The sequence below is a fragment of the Asterias amurensis genome, chromosome 11 (genome assembly GCF_032118995.1).
Source record: "Asterias amurensis chromosome 11, ASM3211899v1".
Lineage (NCBI taxonomy): Eukaryota > Metazoa > Echinodermata > Asteroidea > Forcipulatida > Asteriidae > Asterias > Asterias amurensis.
In genome coordinates this window covers 13,254,643-13,270,615 of record NC_092658.1, presented here as the reverse complement: position 1 = coordinate 13,270,615, position 15,973 = coordinate 13,254,643, and the positions used below count along the sequence as shown (strand labels likewise).

Here is a 15,973-nt window from a genome sequence, read left to right as displayed (position 1 = left end):
TTTGTGTTTGCTCCATAAAAGTAATTGTAGGTTACTCTCGGTAAAAATGGCAAGGTCACTCAGAAAAGTGACTATAGGTTTATACTCTACTAAAGATGAGGTTACTCTTAAAAAGGTGACCAATGTTACTTTAAAAGTTGCAAAGTAAAAAAATAACTAGAAAAGTAACTAGGCCCTACAGTTATACTCTCCGAAATGAAAGTATAATTGATTTTGAATAAAAAGATGTGCTTATTCTCTCGTTTGAAATTAAGGTGGTTTTTAATGACGTCATAGTTTATTTGCATAATATACGGAAGTAACGATACAATAATAATAATTTTTAATTAATTGTGTTGCATTCAAATAAATGTTGGAAACTGCTTTTGCAAAACAAAACAAAACAAAACATGATAGAGAGGGTTTGAGCAAAAGCAGCAATAAGCAACCTGGCTCCTCAACCGGTTATACATGTTTCTTCTAGAGTAGATGCGTAAATCTAGAGCACTGTGAGGATCTAATCACCCAGACAGTATAACCCTGGCGACTAACACAAGTAGAACAAATCAACATTTTTCTTGACACCTGATTATGTTCTGCCGCTGTCCTTTTTGCGTCAATATTGAGCAGACGCCTCTTCTTTAACTTTATAGAGATGTAAAAAAGTCGGCTCTGTACTTTGAGCATCTCTCACATTCTGGATTAATGTTTACACTGTTAATTCGGCATAATATTTCCTACCAATGTCAAGGACTTATTAAAGTATATAATATGCGTATATAATATAATGTGAATGATACCTTCAAATTTTTATTAGAGCATAACTACAGCTCAAGATACACGCCGGATGAACCAATTCCACGGACCAGGCATTACAACCGACTAGTACAAGTTTACTTCTTCTCATAATGCTCTCTCACGCCAATGCATTGCCAAGTGTACCATAGACCTTGATATTACGGCCTACTTGTTGTTCAGTCAATGACTTAATAATACACAAATCAACTCCACAGCCTTGGACATAACATCTGTGTTGGATAATGACGGATAATGCAGCCGAAGTCAAGCAGCAACCCCATTAATTAAAAGGTAAGAAGAACCTTAAAATTATATATTTTTAGTGAGAGAGTCTGCCTTCTTAGATCTCCATGGATTGAGAGTGTGTACAGCCAGAAATTCACCGAGGATGAAGACTGTTTTTACCCGTGGAGTGATGGGTGGCGACACGGCAATACATCCCGTTAATCGTGAAAGATGATAAAATACGGAGAATATGTTCCGAGGACAAGAAACCTACAGGGAGCCCGGACGGTGTGTTTCAACGCAGCTGGGCACATATTGCTACGGAAATTAATATTTTTTTCTTGGCAACCGAAGAAGATGAAGAAATGGACTTTGATGAGAGCGCTGCAGTACATCGCAGTCGAGCGTGAATTTTGACGCTATGTAATGTGTCATGAACACTAGATTTAATTACATAGAAATAATACGTCAACTATATTTAAAGGTATAGCAGGTGTTTTTTCAAAAGAAAAAGAAGACCTCCGTTTACCCATGTTGAGAACAGGCAAACCGAAATAAGAAGTCAGAAGTTGGGGAACAATATATTTTTCTGGGACATGGAAGTATTTCTAACAGGCAAGTGCATTTTTAAGTTGCCTTTTTAAATGAAATCTATATATTCACAAGTTTGGGTGCGCGGGTGAAGAGGTTTATGCGTCTTTAGAAAAAGGGGGCAATAGGGGTGGGTTCAATGCATGAAGAAAACAATAAATGATTTGTTTAAATTACTAAACAAAATTCTTTTTACTAAAAAGCAACTAAGACGCACCTATGGTAGGTATAAGGGGCGCGTGTGCAGAGTTTAATATTTTTAAGAAGTTGACGTTTCGATCTGCATTTGGGATGTCTTCGTTATAGGAGACTCTATGAATTTTTGATGACAGAGAAGCCTGTTTTCCCTATTGATACACTACACATATCTAGAACTCATCATTTTGTGTTATGAGCTATTGATCCCAGACTCCATTAGGTCTTCTGCATTAAGAGTAACTCGATATCATATACACGCATAGGCCTCAGTGAAAGCAATTTGACTTCATATAAATTTGACCTTTGTATGAAGTTCCTGAGTTTTAGTGTAAGGCAGAAGCAGGCTCGGAACTAGGACCCCGCAAGAATGTATTTTTGTAGGTTAATTTATGATCGCTTTATGTTTATATATAAGGATAGATCCAGATCAGATGGATCAAATAATAATCAGAGCGGATCAGTAGGTCAGAATATTATATTAAATCGGGGCAAATTTCATAAAGCTCCAGAAAACACTAGTTACAAAATGCCTTTGCTAAGCAGGGCACCAGTCGCAACAATGTAAACTTCATTGAATGTTGGCTGGTAACCTGTTGTTGCTAAGCAAGATTTCCCCGTGCTTAGCAGGTTTTTGTGCTTGCAGGCTTTATGAAATTGGGCCCAGATCAGATAGATCGTATATCATGCAGATAGTTATCAAAGTGGATAAGAATATCATATTATAGATTACTGATCGCACACCAAATCTACACTTTCCCAGATTGAACAAAACCATTGCCATGGCAATATTTTAATTGAAAAGGTAACCAGGCTGTCGTGTTTTTTTTTTTAAACTAAATTGTCCAGCCATAAATACGAACAAGCCAGCTTCAACGAAATACAACACACATTATGTACATCACACATTATAATGGACCCACCTAACAGATTGAAAACTGTCAATTTCGAAATATGCATAAGACCATCTTATTTTAAAACAGATGTTTAATTTAAAACATATGTTATTTCCAACACCGAGAGAATTCTATACATATAATTCATAATATTATTTTGTGTGCGGTGATGCATGATTCATTCCATATTTACCAATCCAATATTATGTGTCTGCATTCGAGTCAATAGGAACGGCATGTGGACTTATGGGTCATCTAACGTTGCTATGCAGAGTATTGTTTCAGAATGGCAGGCCTATAGTGGAGCATACTGACTTATTAAAAGCACTGGATACTATTGGTAATTACTCAAAATAATTGTTAGCATAAAAGCTTACTTGGTAACGAGCAATGGAGAGCTGTTATAAATCATTGTGAGAAACGGCTCCATCTGAAGTAACGTAGTTATTGAGAAACAAGGAATTTCTCAGTAAAATAATATTTGAACTGATTTCGAAATCAAGCATCTGAAATCACACAACTTTGTGTGACAAGGGTGTCTTTTCTTCCATTATCTCGCAACTTCGACGACCTGCGTTAAAATTTTCACAGGTTTTTGTTATTGGGCATAATGTTGAGATACACCAGGTGAGAAGACTGGTCTTTGACAATATTACCACAGGTGTCCCGTGTTTTTAATGGTCTGTATACGTTTAGTAATAACTCTGAAAAATAATGGCAAGGTAAGAAGAACAGCAGCTTTCGATATAGTTTAATGCATTTTGAGAACATTTTCCCTTCGAAGTACTGTGATTTTTATTAATAAAATATATTTATGTCAATTTTTATTCCCAGTCTGCTACCACACGGAGTCACAAAAAAACCATTCCACATACAAGAACATTTTTAAAGGCAGTGGACACTATTGGTAATTGTCAAAGACTAGCCGTCTTAGTTTGTGTATCTCAACATATGCATAAAATAACAAGTGTCGAGATAATAATGAAAGAAGAAAACACCCTTGTCACACGAAGTTGTGTGCGTTTAGATGGTTGATTTCGAGACCTCAAGTTCTAAACTTGAGGTCTCGAAATCAAATTCGTGGAAAATTACTTCTTTCTCCCAAACTATGGCACTTCAGAGGGAGCTGTTTCTCACAATGTTTTATACCACCAACCTCTCCCCATTACTTGTCACCAAGAAAGGTTTTATGCTAATAATTATTTTGAGTAATTACCAATAGTGTCCACTGCCTTTAACCATTCATCTTTGCTACGACCAATCTCTGAGAAATGTTGTTTCTATTAATCACAATCATGAACATCAAATCATTAATTTCTGACATCCTTTCAGTGGTATTTTTTTCCTTCATTATTGGGCGAGCCGTTGGCATGGCAGCCTTTGGTGGTACAGATTCCTACCCGGCTCTTATGGATGACGAATGTAAGAGGCTTAGGACAGGCTACCTCGACCAGATGAATCTTGACAACGGGAAAGTTAGAAAGGTAAATCAAAGGAAACAGAACTCCCCACATTGACAGTCGCTTCCCATGTTTGCGAAGAATTATAATGAATACTGATGTGTAACTAATTTGCAATGTTTCGGATTGAAACTTCTCAATATTTGTGTTATCCATGAGATTTTGACGTCGTATGAGAATAACTTTCGTGTAGGTCTAAAAACGGGGTTCTCCCCCCGTTCCAGGAACCTCCCAGATGTTACAATTCTGGAGGTTGCAGACTCTGCACATCACCAAGTTAATTATACAGGTTTTGACACAATATGAACTGTTTCTTTTTTCTTTTGGTGGATGCTGCACTTTCAATTTGTAGGCTGAAAGGGATTTCGAGAAAATTCTGAAAGCCGGAAAAATATCACGCCTGTTTTTCTTTTGTTGCAAATCCAGTAGGCCCGTACATAACAGTCAGAATAGTAGTGACATAATGAATCTATAGTTAGTTATTCTATGATTCTTGTCAAGTAAAATGAGTATGAATTATTACCAAGGCAAAACATGCACAGCCTGCATTACAATGCACACAATGCTTCATTTAGAATCAGAAAAGTTGCATAAAACCATCAATTCCCAAAGAAAGGGAGCCTCAGAAACTGCACAAATCACATACAAAACTGATCTATCTATTCATCATCATCTCTCGGTCATTATTTACATTAGAAATAATCAGTCCCTTTGTGTACCAGATGTAACGCACTTTCGCTTATCACCCATGAAGCCTATCACTATTTCGACCTTTGGAGGCTCGTGGGGCGCTTACTTGTATATCCAGCACTTTACATAAAAAAACTCCCGTATTGTAGACCTTGCATCTACTGCTCACTTGAATCGGGCTCTCTCGCCTATAATACATAGAGGTCAAAATGAGGTAGGTAGACTGGTCCTAATGTATACACACGTCAAATTTAACCGCGAATCAAAACCATGAGGACAATAATTATGAAATAATGTGAGTAAAAAGGGTGATTATGGACGTGGACTCAACGGCAGCTCTCTGCCCTGACGTAATTCATGAACCTCAAACATGACGGCAGATCCTCAGAGGAGGTGGAGTGAAGATCTGACGTCACATTTTGAGGTTCGTGAATATGCCAGAGATCTGATCTGCCGTTGAGCCCACGTACATAATCACCTTCATTTTCATTGACTTCCAATCATTTTACATTATCATTCATGGTTATGAAGATTCGCAGTTAAATCCGACGTACATATTATTGTATAAAGCCAAAACGACGACCGATATTGATAGCGCCCTCTCTTTGATCAACTTCCTTTTGCCCATAATAATCCGTATGATTACTTCTGTTTTGCGTTTATCTGGTACAGAGATGGGTTATATTCCAGGGAAATCAACAAAGTGGTAAGTTATCGTGTTTATAGTTCGTTTACAAAACAGCCAATCCCCCCCAAAAAAATTTCAATTCTATAAGTCTTTTCCTGAAAGTGCAAACCAAGACATCCTTAACAAAGACTTACTATCCTATATACTCATACGACAACCGGTTTCCATTTTTACAAAATCTGGATACCTCAGGTCTGTTTCAGGTGAAAATCTACAAAAACGAAAAGGAGAAAATCCTCAAGAGTTCCTTCACACTGACCAAGGAGACATTGGTCGGCACCGAGAGGGGAGCCCTACAGAAGCCGAAGAGGAAGCGAGAAAACTCGGCATACTGGGCCGTGATTCTCGTCACAGACACGGTAGTGTTCCAGGAGCCAGTGCCGTGTGATGATGGTGGGATTGGGATGGAACTACGCTCGTGGGACACGGTGGTCAAGTCGTACTTCAACAATGGTTATACTCTTTCCTTTTTTTCAATCGTGCAGTGGTGATTCTTTGAAAGTTGTCACAGGTTTTATTGTTTCATCTTGTGGCCGAACATATTTTTGCTTAAACATATTTATTATGGCTTTGCCTATGTTTAGGGTTCGAATCCTACCAAGCTATTCTGCTGCTTTCACAATGACTATAGTGTTATACGTATTGTCGTCTAGTTACTGAATCACAGGATGTGCAATTCTTGGACCAATTGGCTGTTGCCAGCTTGTTGTTTATATCCCCTTGTGGGAGTTTGCGGAGTCCCCTTGACGAGAAGATCATCAAAAAAGTAATCCCTGGTACATATACGGTAGACAAACAGTTCATTATTTTAGAAGGATCATTACGAAAAGTCAACAAAGAAAGTACAGGTGTTAATTTTGATTTTGGAATCTTTTTGTTGCGGGCAAACAGTGTCTGATTGACAGGCATTTGTGATGAACGAACTCATCTATCTACAGATGGAAACTTTAACGTTACGATTGGCGATTTATTGTGTTCTTCCTCAGAAAGCTGGGTAGTGAAAACATTAAAAGGCTTTGTAGCACCCGAGTTCCAGATGACCCTCCACGTTACCCGCCATGCCCTAAGTCTAGTGACCATGAACCCACCGAAATGTTGCAAGCGTTGGGAGCTGAGTAAGATCTCCAACTACTGGTCCAGGGATGGTATATTCTTCTTCAAGGTTGACGCTGGGCTAAGCGGCGAGGCAGGTAAGCCGGTTAGACTGACCCCCCTGTCCTTGTCCGGCCGCAAAGAACATTTTGCTTAACTGCTTATAGCAGAAATGAGCTAGGTAAGATCCAGTCACAAATTGTCACGTGCATGTAACATTTGGCTGGTAACCCTGTTCCGGTAAACATAATTTTGTTGTCCTCCGCTATGTCAAGTTCAACGAGATCAAAGGTGATTATACGAGGCCCCAACGTCAGCTCTCTTGTGTAAATCACATCTGAGTGTGACGTCAGATGTTCATGCTAGGGTGGCAGGAGATTTTCTGTGACCCCCCCCCCCCCAAAAAAAAAAAAAAAAAAAAATCAAAACAAATCGGAAAACACTTATTCTGATAGCGCCCAAGTCCTATAGCTTGGGTTTTTATCCCCTTGTGTGAGTTTGCTGAGTACCCTTGCTGGGAAGATCATTATAAACAATCATGATACACTTTCTTTTTTAGATTTTGAGATGAAGGCCGAGTCCGAAGCGCATGCGCGACGCATGCGTATGTGCCTGGACAGAGAACTTGTCGGCCCGAGCAGCATACGACCACAGAGCCTTCATTCAGACCAACCACCGTTACCCAGTGATAGAGCGCCCTCTCCTGGTAAGATCAATCACAGTTGAACAATAATTTTTCACATTTTTCTCCGTTTTCGAATGGATTTTTCCAAGCAAATAATTTTTTAACTGAATGTTTAAGGCATGAGCCCAGGACTCAACGTCATAGAGTAGGGTACAGCCTTAGCACAAAAAGCAGCTAAGCACAATATAATATCATTTGGTTGTCCAAGCCAAAACACCTTGTAAGTGTACAATATTCGACTGTTCCACTGCCTATATTTTGCTAAAGCAGGAAATTTGCAAGTACATTTTCTGCTAAAGTAGCTACATGAAAATGTGTCAAAGGCCCACTTTCATAAGCTTGTAAGCACACAAACTTGCTGGGCACAGAAAAGTATTGCTTACCAGCCAAAGTTACCTCTTCCTCTAAGGTACCTCACTCATCTTTTGCTTAGCAAAGACATTTCTCAAGCAGTATTTTCTGCTAAAATAGTAACTGCTTTATAGGTTTTGTTCTTTTGCTGACAGAGAGGTACACTCCATCACCAACTCTTCAGAAAAAGTTCCCGATATCGGCAACCCTTCTCAGCCCAGAGGACATCTGAGCTTGTCTTCACTAAACTTCTGACTTCCTAGTGCCAATCAAATGGACCTTAAACATGGTGCGGCTATCTTGATTTTCTCCCATTCAAATCAATGTATTCAGATTGAGGCTGGAAGGAGCAATAGTCTGGTTTCCTTTTGAACAATTACTATCAGGTTTCATTACTGTTATGGGGTACAGGGAACAGGACCAAAATTGTGGCAGCTGGATGCCCGTCTATATAAAGTGTACAAACCCCAAAACTAAATCTTCAAATTAGACCGAACACTTCTCTAAAAGCCCCATTTTGAAGCAAAGTTCCAAACAGACAACATATGTTTTTGTTGATGTTTTGGTGTTTATACACCCTACGGGATTGGATTGGTGTTCACCAACTGGCTTTTGTGCATCCATCTCATTTACTCTTCCATTAAAGTCACTGGAACCAAATCTAGGCTTGAATGGTAGTTCAAGCCCCCTATGACTATTTGTATCCAATTCTAGTATAGAAAATATGGAATATTAAAGGAACACGTTGCCTTGGATCGGACGAGTTGGTCAAAACAAAAGCGTTTGTAACCGTTTTTTATAAAATGCATATGGTTGGAAAGATGTTATAAAAGTAGAATACAATGATCCACACAAGTTTGCCTCGAATTTGCGTGGTTTTCCTTCTACCGTGCGAACTAACATGGTCGGCCATTTATGGGAGTCAAAATTTTGACCCCCATAAATGGCCGACCGTGTTAGTCGACGAGGTAAAAGGAAAACCACGCAATTTCAAGGCATGGTTGTGTGGATCACTGTATTCTACTTTTACAACATCTTTCTACCCATATGCATTTTATAAAAAACGGTTACAAACGCTTTTCAAAGACCAACTCGACCGTTCCTTTAACAGAACACGACAAGATGGGTGCAATACCACGGGATGTTTTCAGAGGATAAAATATAGTGTGCAGTTTGTTGTTGAGCTAAGAAAAATGTTAGCAAGGCACCGTTTGCAACCAGGGCTCAAGTTCATAGAGCTGCTTTAAAGCCATTGGACCCTTTCGGTACAGAAAAAAAAAAAAAGTTCACAGATTTACAAATAATTTACAGGGTTTACAGAAGGTAATGGTGAAAGACTTCTCTTGAAATATTAGTCCATGAAATGCTTTACTTTTTGAGAAAACGGTAAAACAATATAAATTCTCGTTAACGAGAATTACGGATTTGTTATAAACACATGTCAAGACACGGCGAAACACGCGAAAACAGGAGTGGGTTTTCCTGTTATTTGCTCCCGACTCCGATGTCCGATTGAGCCTAAATTTCCACAGGATTGTTATTTTATATATAAGTTGTGATACACGAAGTGTGGGCCTTGGACAATACTGTTTACCGAAAGGGTCCAATGGCTTTAACACAACAAGTAGCTAAGCACAAACAAATATTGCCAACCAGGATAAGGTTACCAGCCAAACTACCATGTCACAAGCACAGTTTGTGACTGGTAACTGGTATTCTGCTCATTTCTGCTTGGCAGAAAATTGTTCAGCAATATTTTGAGCTTAAGCAGCCCTATGAAATTAGGCCAAGTGTTTTCTAAACTAGGGCTTGGGAATGGCCTCTAGCCACCTGTTACAATAACACAAGCCCTGTAATTAAAGAAAGTGCACGTTTTCTACAAAACTGACGAAGCCATACCATGGTTTTACAAAGGGCAATAATGCCATGCCATCGGCCTGCTTTGATCATGACGATAATGCCCCTAAAAATATTTTTATCAGCTGTAAAATCTTTAATAAAAAATATTAAAAAATTGTAAGAAAGAGAATGCTTGCTCATTTCTTTGTTTTGGTTGTAAATAAAATGTCAATGTTTTAAAGGGTTTATCAAACAAAAACAAATGAGTTTCAGCTTCATACGAGTCTTTCGTTAGTGTGGATGATTCTGGTTCTCTGTTTCACCCCCCCCCCCCACCCCACAACCAACCCAAATGTTTACATGAAACTGTGTTTATGAATTAGTCAAAATAAGCGTGAAGCTATGTCTTGTCAGAGATCTTGCGTATGTTCATCTTGATGTTTTGATTTATGGAGGGGGGGGGTGCTATTTCCTCAACTCAAGTATTTTTCGGGAGGCTTGGTACTGGTTTTCACATTATAATTTGAAAGTCAAAGGGAGATAATGAAATAAACCAATAAATGACAATTAACTCCAAGTTTCAATTTTTTTGCTCTCTCAAGATATCCCTTGAAATTTATTTTCTATATACATCTGAAAACAACTGTTAAACGTTGACAGAAGTGATATTTGACAACGAAGTCCGTCATATTGATTTTGGGTGCCACATTATGGAGACACTTGCCTTCAGGTCAGGGGTCATATGCAAATCAGTTGAGGTCAAAGGTGAACAAATTCATCACTCCCATCTTTCTTGACTGTTGCCTCACTTGATTTCTTTAACTTGGAGACCTAAAATGGAAAGACAGAGAATTTTTTTTGAATGATTTAGAATTTGTTTTATTTAAATCCTGTTGTCATCCATTTAATATTATACAGTGAAATAGTGCTTGCCTGATTCGGCCTGAGACAAATTCGGCCTGAGACAAATTCGGCCTGAGACAATGACAACAATAAAAATGTTAGAGCCTCAAGGCGCTTCACAGATGAAAACAGAAGCTGAAACTACAGTAAACAGAAGACTAAACTTACAAGTACTTGAAACAAGTGGTTATAAACTCGGCCAACAAACAATTAGCTACAAAATACAACAGTAAAAATCTGAAACCAATGAATGTGTGGAGAGATTACCATCACTTACACCCTCGGGCCAGCTCTTCAGCATCTGGCCATTACAGTAAAAATATAGCAATATAAACTAATGATTAAACAATGTACAATAACAGCAGTGTAACAATGCGCCTGGACCTAATTCCCCTGAAGTCATCACCATCACAATAGAGTCCAAACAGCGCCCTCACTGAGGTTTAAGGAGGCACTCCGCACTAATGACACCACTTTTTCTCAAATTACCCGGGCTGTCAGAAAAAATATCCACTTCTTTAGCGATCATGCAATCATCAACGCGCCAGATGACAGTAGTCGTGTAATGCAACAAGACATAAAACGTACACGCACGTATGTTACTGAATTCCGGGTACTGAGTTTTTTTTTAGCATTAGTGTGGAGCGTTATTTGCCGAGACCTGTGCGCAGCGCAAACAGGCTCCATTATTTTACCTCAGTGACGGCTATCAGTGCAAAGGGTCTATATACTGTACATTTTTAACCTTAAAAGTTATTGGCATGAAAGACTTTACAAATAAAATCATGACATTGACTCGTAGTTCATGAATTCAGTCCATTCTTACCTGGTGGGAGTGACTGCTTAAGTTTCTCAGCCTTCTCCGTGTCCTTGATGACCAGGGTGTAAAGGAAGCGACTGCATCGGACCTTGAACTTTACACAGTCCTTGTTCTTCTTGATCTTGACGGCTGGAAATCAACAGAACATTTTACAATCAATGTTTGGAGTTGATGGTATGTGGGTCTGTTCTTATTGAAGAACAGTTGGATATGATGTGTATTAGATTTGAATGAATTAGATTAGACTTTATTACTGTCTGCATAAAACCCCCAGATAATTGAACAATTTAAATCACAAAACAACTTACAAAAACAACCACAGTAGGCCTCATAACAGTGACAATTCAACACCAAATATACAGAAGAATATACAGCAGGACGAACAATGGGTGCAGATTTGATGGACAGCATAAGCACCAGTAAGCACAGCCAGGATACTTCATGGAGGCAAAGAAGGCGATGGCCATCGATGGCAAACTAAAGACGATGTGACCTAGGTTTACATTCAAACCGCCCTCTTTTGACACAACACTGGATACATCATGTTCCACCGGGCAAAAAGACGCGCAGCCATGGTAAGATTGCATACACTTTCTAGCTGGCTGCCAAAACACAAAGGTTTTACCTGGCGGTATGCGCGCGAATCATGTTATGGTTTTCGATTGATGTCAGAGGTCACATCGTCTATAGGTTTGAAATTTCACCTTTATAAGGGCAAGGCCATTTTCATTTTTCAAAGGGCACTTCCTTTGAACAATCTTTTAGTCAATAGGAAACGTTGTAAGGGTCAATGTGGCCAAGACCAGGCCTTGGCCTCTGTGTTAATTAAAGGCCAGAAATTGGTACATTTAGTGTCCCACAGGGCTCTATACTTGGTACTCACATTTAGCATCCTTTCTTCTGGCAGTCAGGAGCAAGTCCTTAATCTCATGGATTTCTCTTGGCTGAACAGCGAGGGGAAAAAAGAAGAAACAAATTACTGAGAACGTATTAGAAAGCATTTTTGTGTGTTCCACCTCTCCCTATTTCAGTTAGGTAACGAGTCAGGTGGTGTGGTGTGGTGGGGATGAGAATGACGCATATTTTATTAAACCATTCCTGTTTGATCGAGTCTGGGCTTCAGAAAAACAAGCAAGCTGCTACTAGCCAAGGCAAAGAGTTTTTCAAGGGGTAGATTTGTTTATTTTGAGCACAGGTTGCTGCCTGCAACTTTGAACTTTAACTTCACATAGAAGGTGGACGATCAAAATCAACGAATGTGCTCCATGAACAAGATGGCACATATTTTGTGACTCCTGTAAGCCTTTTTGAGATTTGGCGGTCACAATGCTACGACACATTAGGTTTGGGTAAATTTGTATGTATACACCATGTACAACATAACCAAACAGTGCATTCCAACAGTGTGCCATATCTCTATAAAGGCTAATGAAGTTGTTTTTGAGGTAAACAACCTTGACCAACTCTTTTACTTTCATCACAAGACTTCTGTTATTAGAAATAAAAAGTACCTACCATTTTGAATCAAACGGTTGATGTCACCTCGAGACAGAGGATGGAGGTCAATAATTACCTGCAATGAAATAAAACAAGTTAAATGCAAACTTCAATTTATGATGATGGTTGTTTTGTCTCCAAATGGCACTTGACATGTCCTTCAAATGCCTCTAATCTAAAGTCAAATGCAGGAGCATTTCTTTTTTGTACTTCACATTTATCTGTTTGCACAGTAATTTCCCGGGTTTTCAGGAGCTTTTCATGGTCATCAGATCAGACCCGGCTTTCTGTGCCTAGAAATAGACGAGAAAGCTGGGGATAGCTCGTTCGTCATGGATGCCCATCCTGTATGGAATGAGCTTCCCGCCGGTCTGCGAGAGGCAATCTCGTTGCCTGTTTTCAAAATCCTCCTGCTGAAGACATTTCTGTTCCCCAAGTCCCAACCCATCCTACCTACACTACACTACACTCTACAGATTCCTAGTTCGTCCGTTTTTCTTATGTCTACGTAGTTTTTTAAGCTAGTCTCATATAAAGCGGTTTTCAGTAGCAGTAGTAGAGCGCTATGAAAATTCTTCGTTTTTATTTATTATCATTATTAATAAAAAGAAAAAGAAAACAATAATGCGATGACGTTTTTGCCTACTCTCAGTCTCTGCCCCATCATCAAGCATTTCAAAATTCAAGTCAATACAGTGAAACATATGGCAACAAAGGGTTAACTATAACATCAATACCGGCCCACTGATAGTGGAGATCACCAACCACAGGAAATCTAGCATATGTAATATTTGTGAGGCTAAAAATTAATTAGACATGGTTATTTTAGGGTCGGGTTTGGTTCGTAAAATACAATACGTCAACAGCTATAGCATTTGTGCTAACGATATTTTCAGTCCGATATTTCACTACGATACTTAATCGTCATACAAAAATATTATCACAGAGAATCAGGTAAAACTTATACAAATAATTTTGGTTCATTTAATTTTCACGATTACTTAAAATAAAGGCACAATTTTTACGATTGAAAATGTTGGATTAATCGTTCCACCAACCTCTAAGAACACCTCTATAGAAAAGGCACATAAATCTGTTCCCAGACGCAAACTGCATACATACGTTGTGTATGAAGCAGGGGACCTGCGAAGTAATCAAATGTTGTCAACAGAGGGCCTCCTTTCGGACGGTTATAGAAGGAGGGGCGGGGTTTGGTAATGGAGGGGGTGTTGCTTTGCTTTGGGGGTGTTGCTGTTGGGCGCGATCGGTCAATCTACTTTGTTAGACCCTGGAGGAAGGAAGAGAAGGAGCTCGAATGAGGACTTCAAAAGTCGAACCCGTGGTACCGCGGTCGTTTAACGACACCTCGTAATCACCCACATACCTTATACGGACAATGGGCGACCAGGGCCCAATTTCATAGTGCTGCTTAGCAGCCGATTTTGTGCTTAACTGTGCAATTTTTATTTCATAGCACTGCTAACCGTAAGCACACGAAAAGGCATGCTAACTTTCCGGTGCTTACCGCATGAAAATAAATGACGCCACAATGTAAATCCACGGTAACACGCAATATGGCTGCCCAATTTTTCTGCTAACCTGTTTAATACGCTAAGGCTTCAGCAACTTTTTCTGCTACAGTAAGCACGCAAATATGCTTACCGATGAAATTGGGCCCTGGCGTATGTGAGTTTGCGCGTGTGCACTTGGTTCTTCACTCAACTATGGTGCCGTATGTTGTATGGATATAATACAGAAAAAAACAAAATTGTGTACACTTTCGCCCATCGAAAAACCCAATTGGAGACCAAACACCCTCGTGTGCTATTAATATCCAAATTTTGAACGACCGCTAGTGACAGGAAAGACACAAAAAAATGTAAAAATAATATGCCATGATGTTTCCGTGAAACACAACAAACGGTAAATGACAACGTGTATATTCACAATTCTTGTCTCCAATGATTCAACTTTACACGAAGGCCGCAACGGCGCACCTTCTGTATCAAAGAGATCTATTCCTGCTCGTTAATCGGCCGTCCAGCTGGAGGTCCTATCTTTTTCCACTGGTCTGACAGGGGCATTGTCAGGGTATTCATTGTCAGGGTCGTTCGAGCTCCTTCTCTTCCTTCGAATCCTCCATGGTCTACCCAAGTTGAAAGAAACTTAAGAAATTGTTCAGATTATCAAGAAAATCGATTTAAAGGCGACCTATTTAAAGTACATGCTTTTACCGTTGTGTGTATTATCATGGAGGCTACCTCCATGGTATTAGGCACCTATGTGACCCATACCTGACGTCATTAACAATGGACATGTCAGTGACTTCTTAAAACTCGAACAATGCAAGTTCCACTCGCATGTAGATCTGAATAGACGGACCTCTGCCGGTTGCAACGTCCATTATACCCATCAAAAGCCACAGGAAAATTATTGGTCAACAACTCCCTGAAGCTAACTCCAATTAGTGTACCCCATTGTTCATGTGTACCAATGCATGCACTGAAAACATCTAGTAGTCAATTTGGAGAAAAAATTAGTCAACTACGCAATAAAAATTAGTCTTTCCATTCATGACTAATTTTTAAATCCGAACTAACTAATAGGAAACATTTTTACTAATTGAGCTAATGAAATTACTAATCAATATTTTTTAAAGACTAATACGAATTTGTTATTTCTAATTTTGTCCGTAGATAAGTTGATACAGAGTACTGATTGACTAACTTGTTTCTCTCCAAAATATGAAATGACCAGTCTGACATAGCAATGACAAATTTGTCGACTAATGTGTGAGAAAAATACTAATTGAATTGGCTCCGAAGGCGGGCACTGGATACAAAAGCCTGCCAGAACTTACTCGTACAACGTTCGGTCGAGTGCCACCGACCCTTCCTCCCTATCAAGAGGTTGTGAATTAAATACAATTGTGTATTCTTCATCAAAGGGCATTTCTTAATTAATAAATTTAATACAAGAATAAACTCCTGTTTCAACTTTTGGAAAACATGGGCGCCGCTTGTAACCTTGGAGGTAGTCTGTAAACAGTGCTGTCAGTAATCAGCACGGTGAGTACAACTAACAGAACAGCCAGAACACAAATCGCACCCCCGGTCAGGCCGGTTTCGCGCCGATATTGTTTAGTGCGCGATGGTCGCGCAGCATTGCAATTCAGCGCAGTTTATTACACTGTTCAAAAACCATTATCGAAAAATAGCGTGTCATTTTCACTGTAGCGCAAATATCGCCCGCGCGATTCGTAAC

The 15,973-nt window shown here is 39.3% G+C and overlaps 1 protein-coding gene across 2 annotated transcripts; it reads left to right on the top strand.

Moving 5' to 3' along the window:
- Positions 1-906: 906 nt before the first annotated feature.
- LOC139944235 (uncharacterized) lies at positions 907-8,389 on the top strand. 2 transcript variants are annotated; one of them, XM_071941210.1, is made up of 7 exons: positions 907-1,068; positions 4,017-4,168; positions 5,507-5,540; positions 5,715-5,975; positions 6,509-6,712; positions 7,174-7,320; positions 7,806-8,389. In XM_071941210.1, exons 2-7 carry the CDS (start codon positions 4,055-4,057, stop codon positions 7,880-7,882), a joined length of 837 nt encoding a protein of 278 aa, XP_071797311.1. In that variant the 5' UTR covers positions 907-1,068; positions 4,017-4,054; the 3' UTR covers positions 7,883-8,389. The 2 variants fall into 2 exon arrangements, with proteins under 2 accessions (XP_071797311.1, XP_071797310.1); XM_071941209.1 differs by lacking the exon at positions 907-1,068 and having other exon boundaries at positions 3,771-4,168.
- The last annotated feature ends 7,584 nt before the right edge of the window (positions 8,390-15,973 follow it).

Bases quoted from the DNA above. Each gene is read 5' to 3' on its own strand.
- LOC139944235 (XM_071941209.1), top strand. From the start codon at position 3,956: ATGTTGTTTCTATTAATCACAATCATGAACATCAAATCATTAATTTCT. The intron at 5,541-5,714 runs GTAAGTTATCGT...TGGATACCTCAG, and splicing joins CCAGGGAAATCAACAAAGTG to GTCTGTTTCAGGTGAAAATC. The intron at 7,321-7,805 runs GTAAGATCAATC...TTTTGCTGACAG, and splicing joins TGATAGAGCGCCCTCTCCTG to AGAGGTACACTCCATCACCA.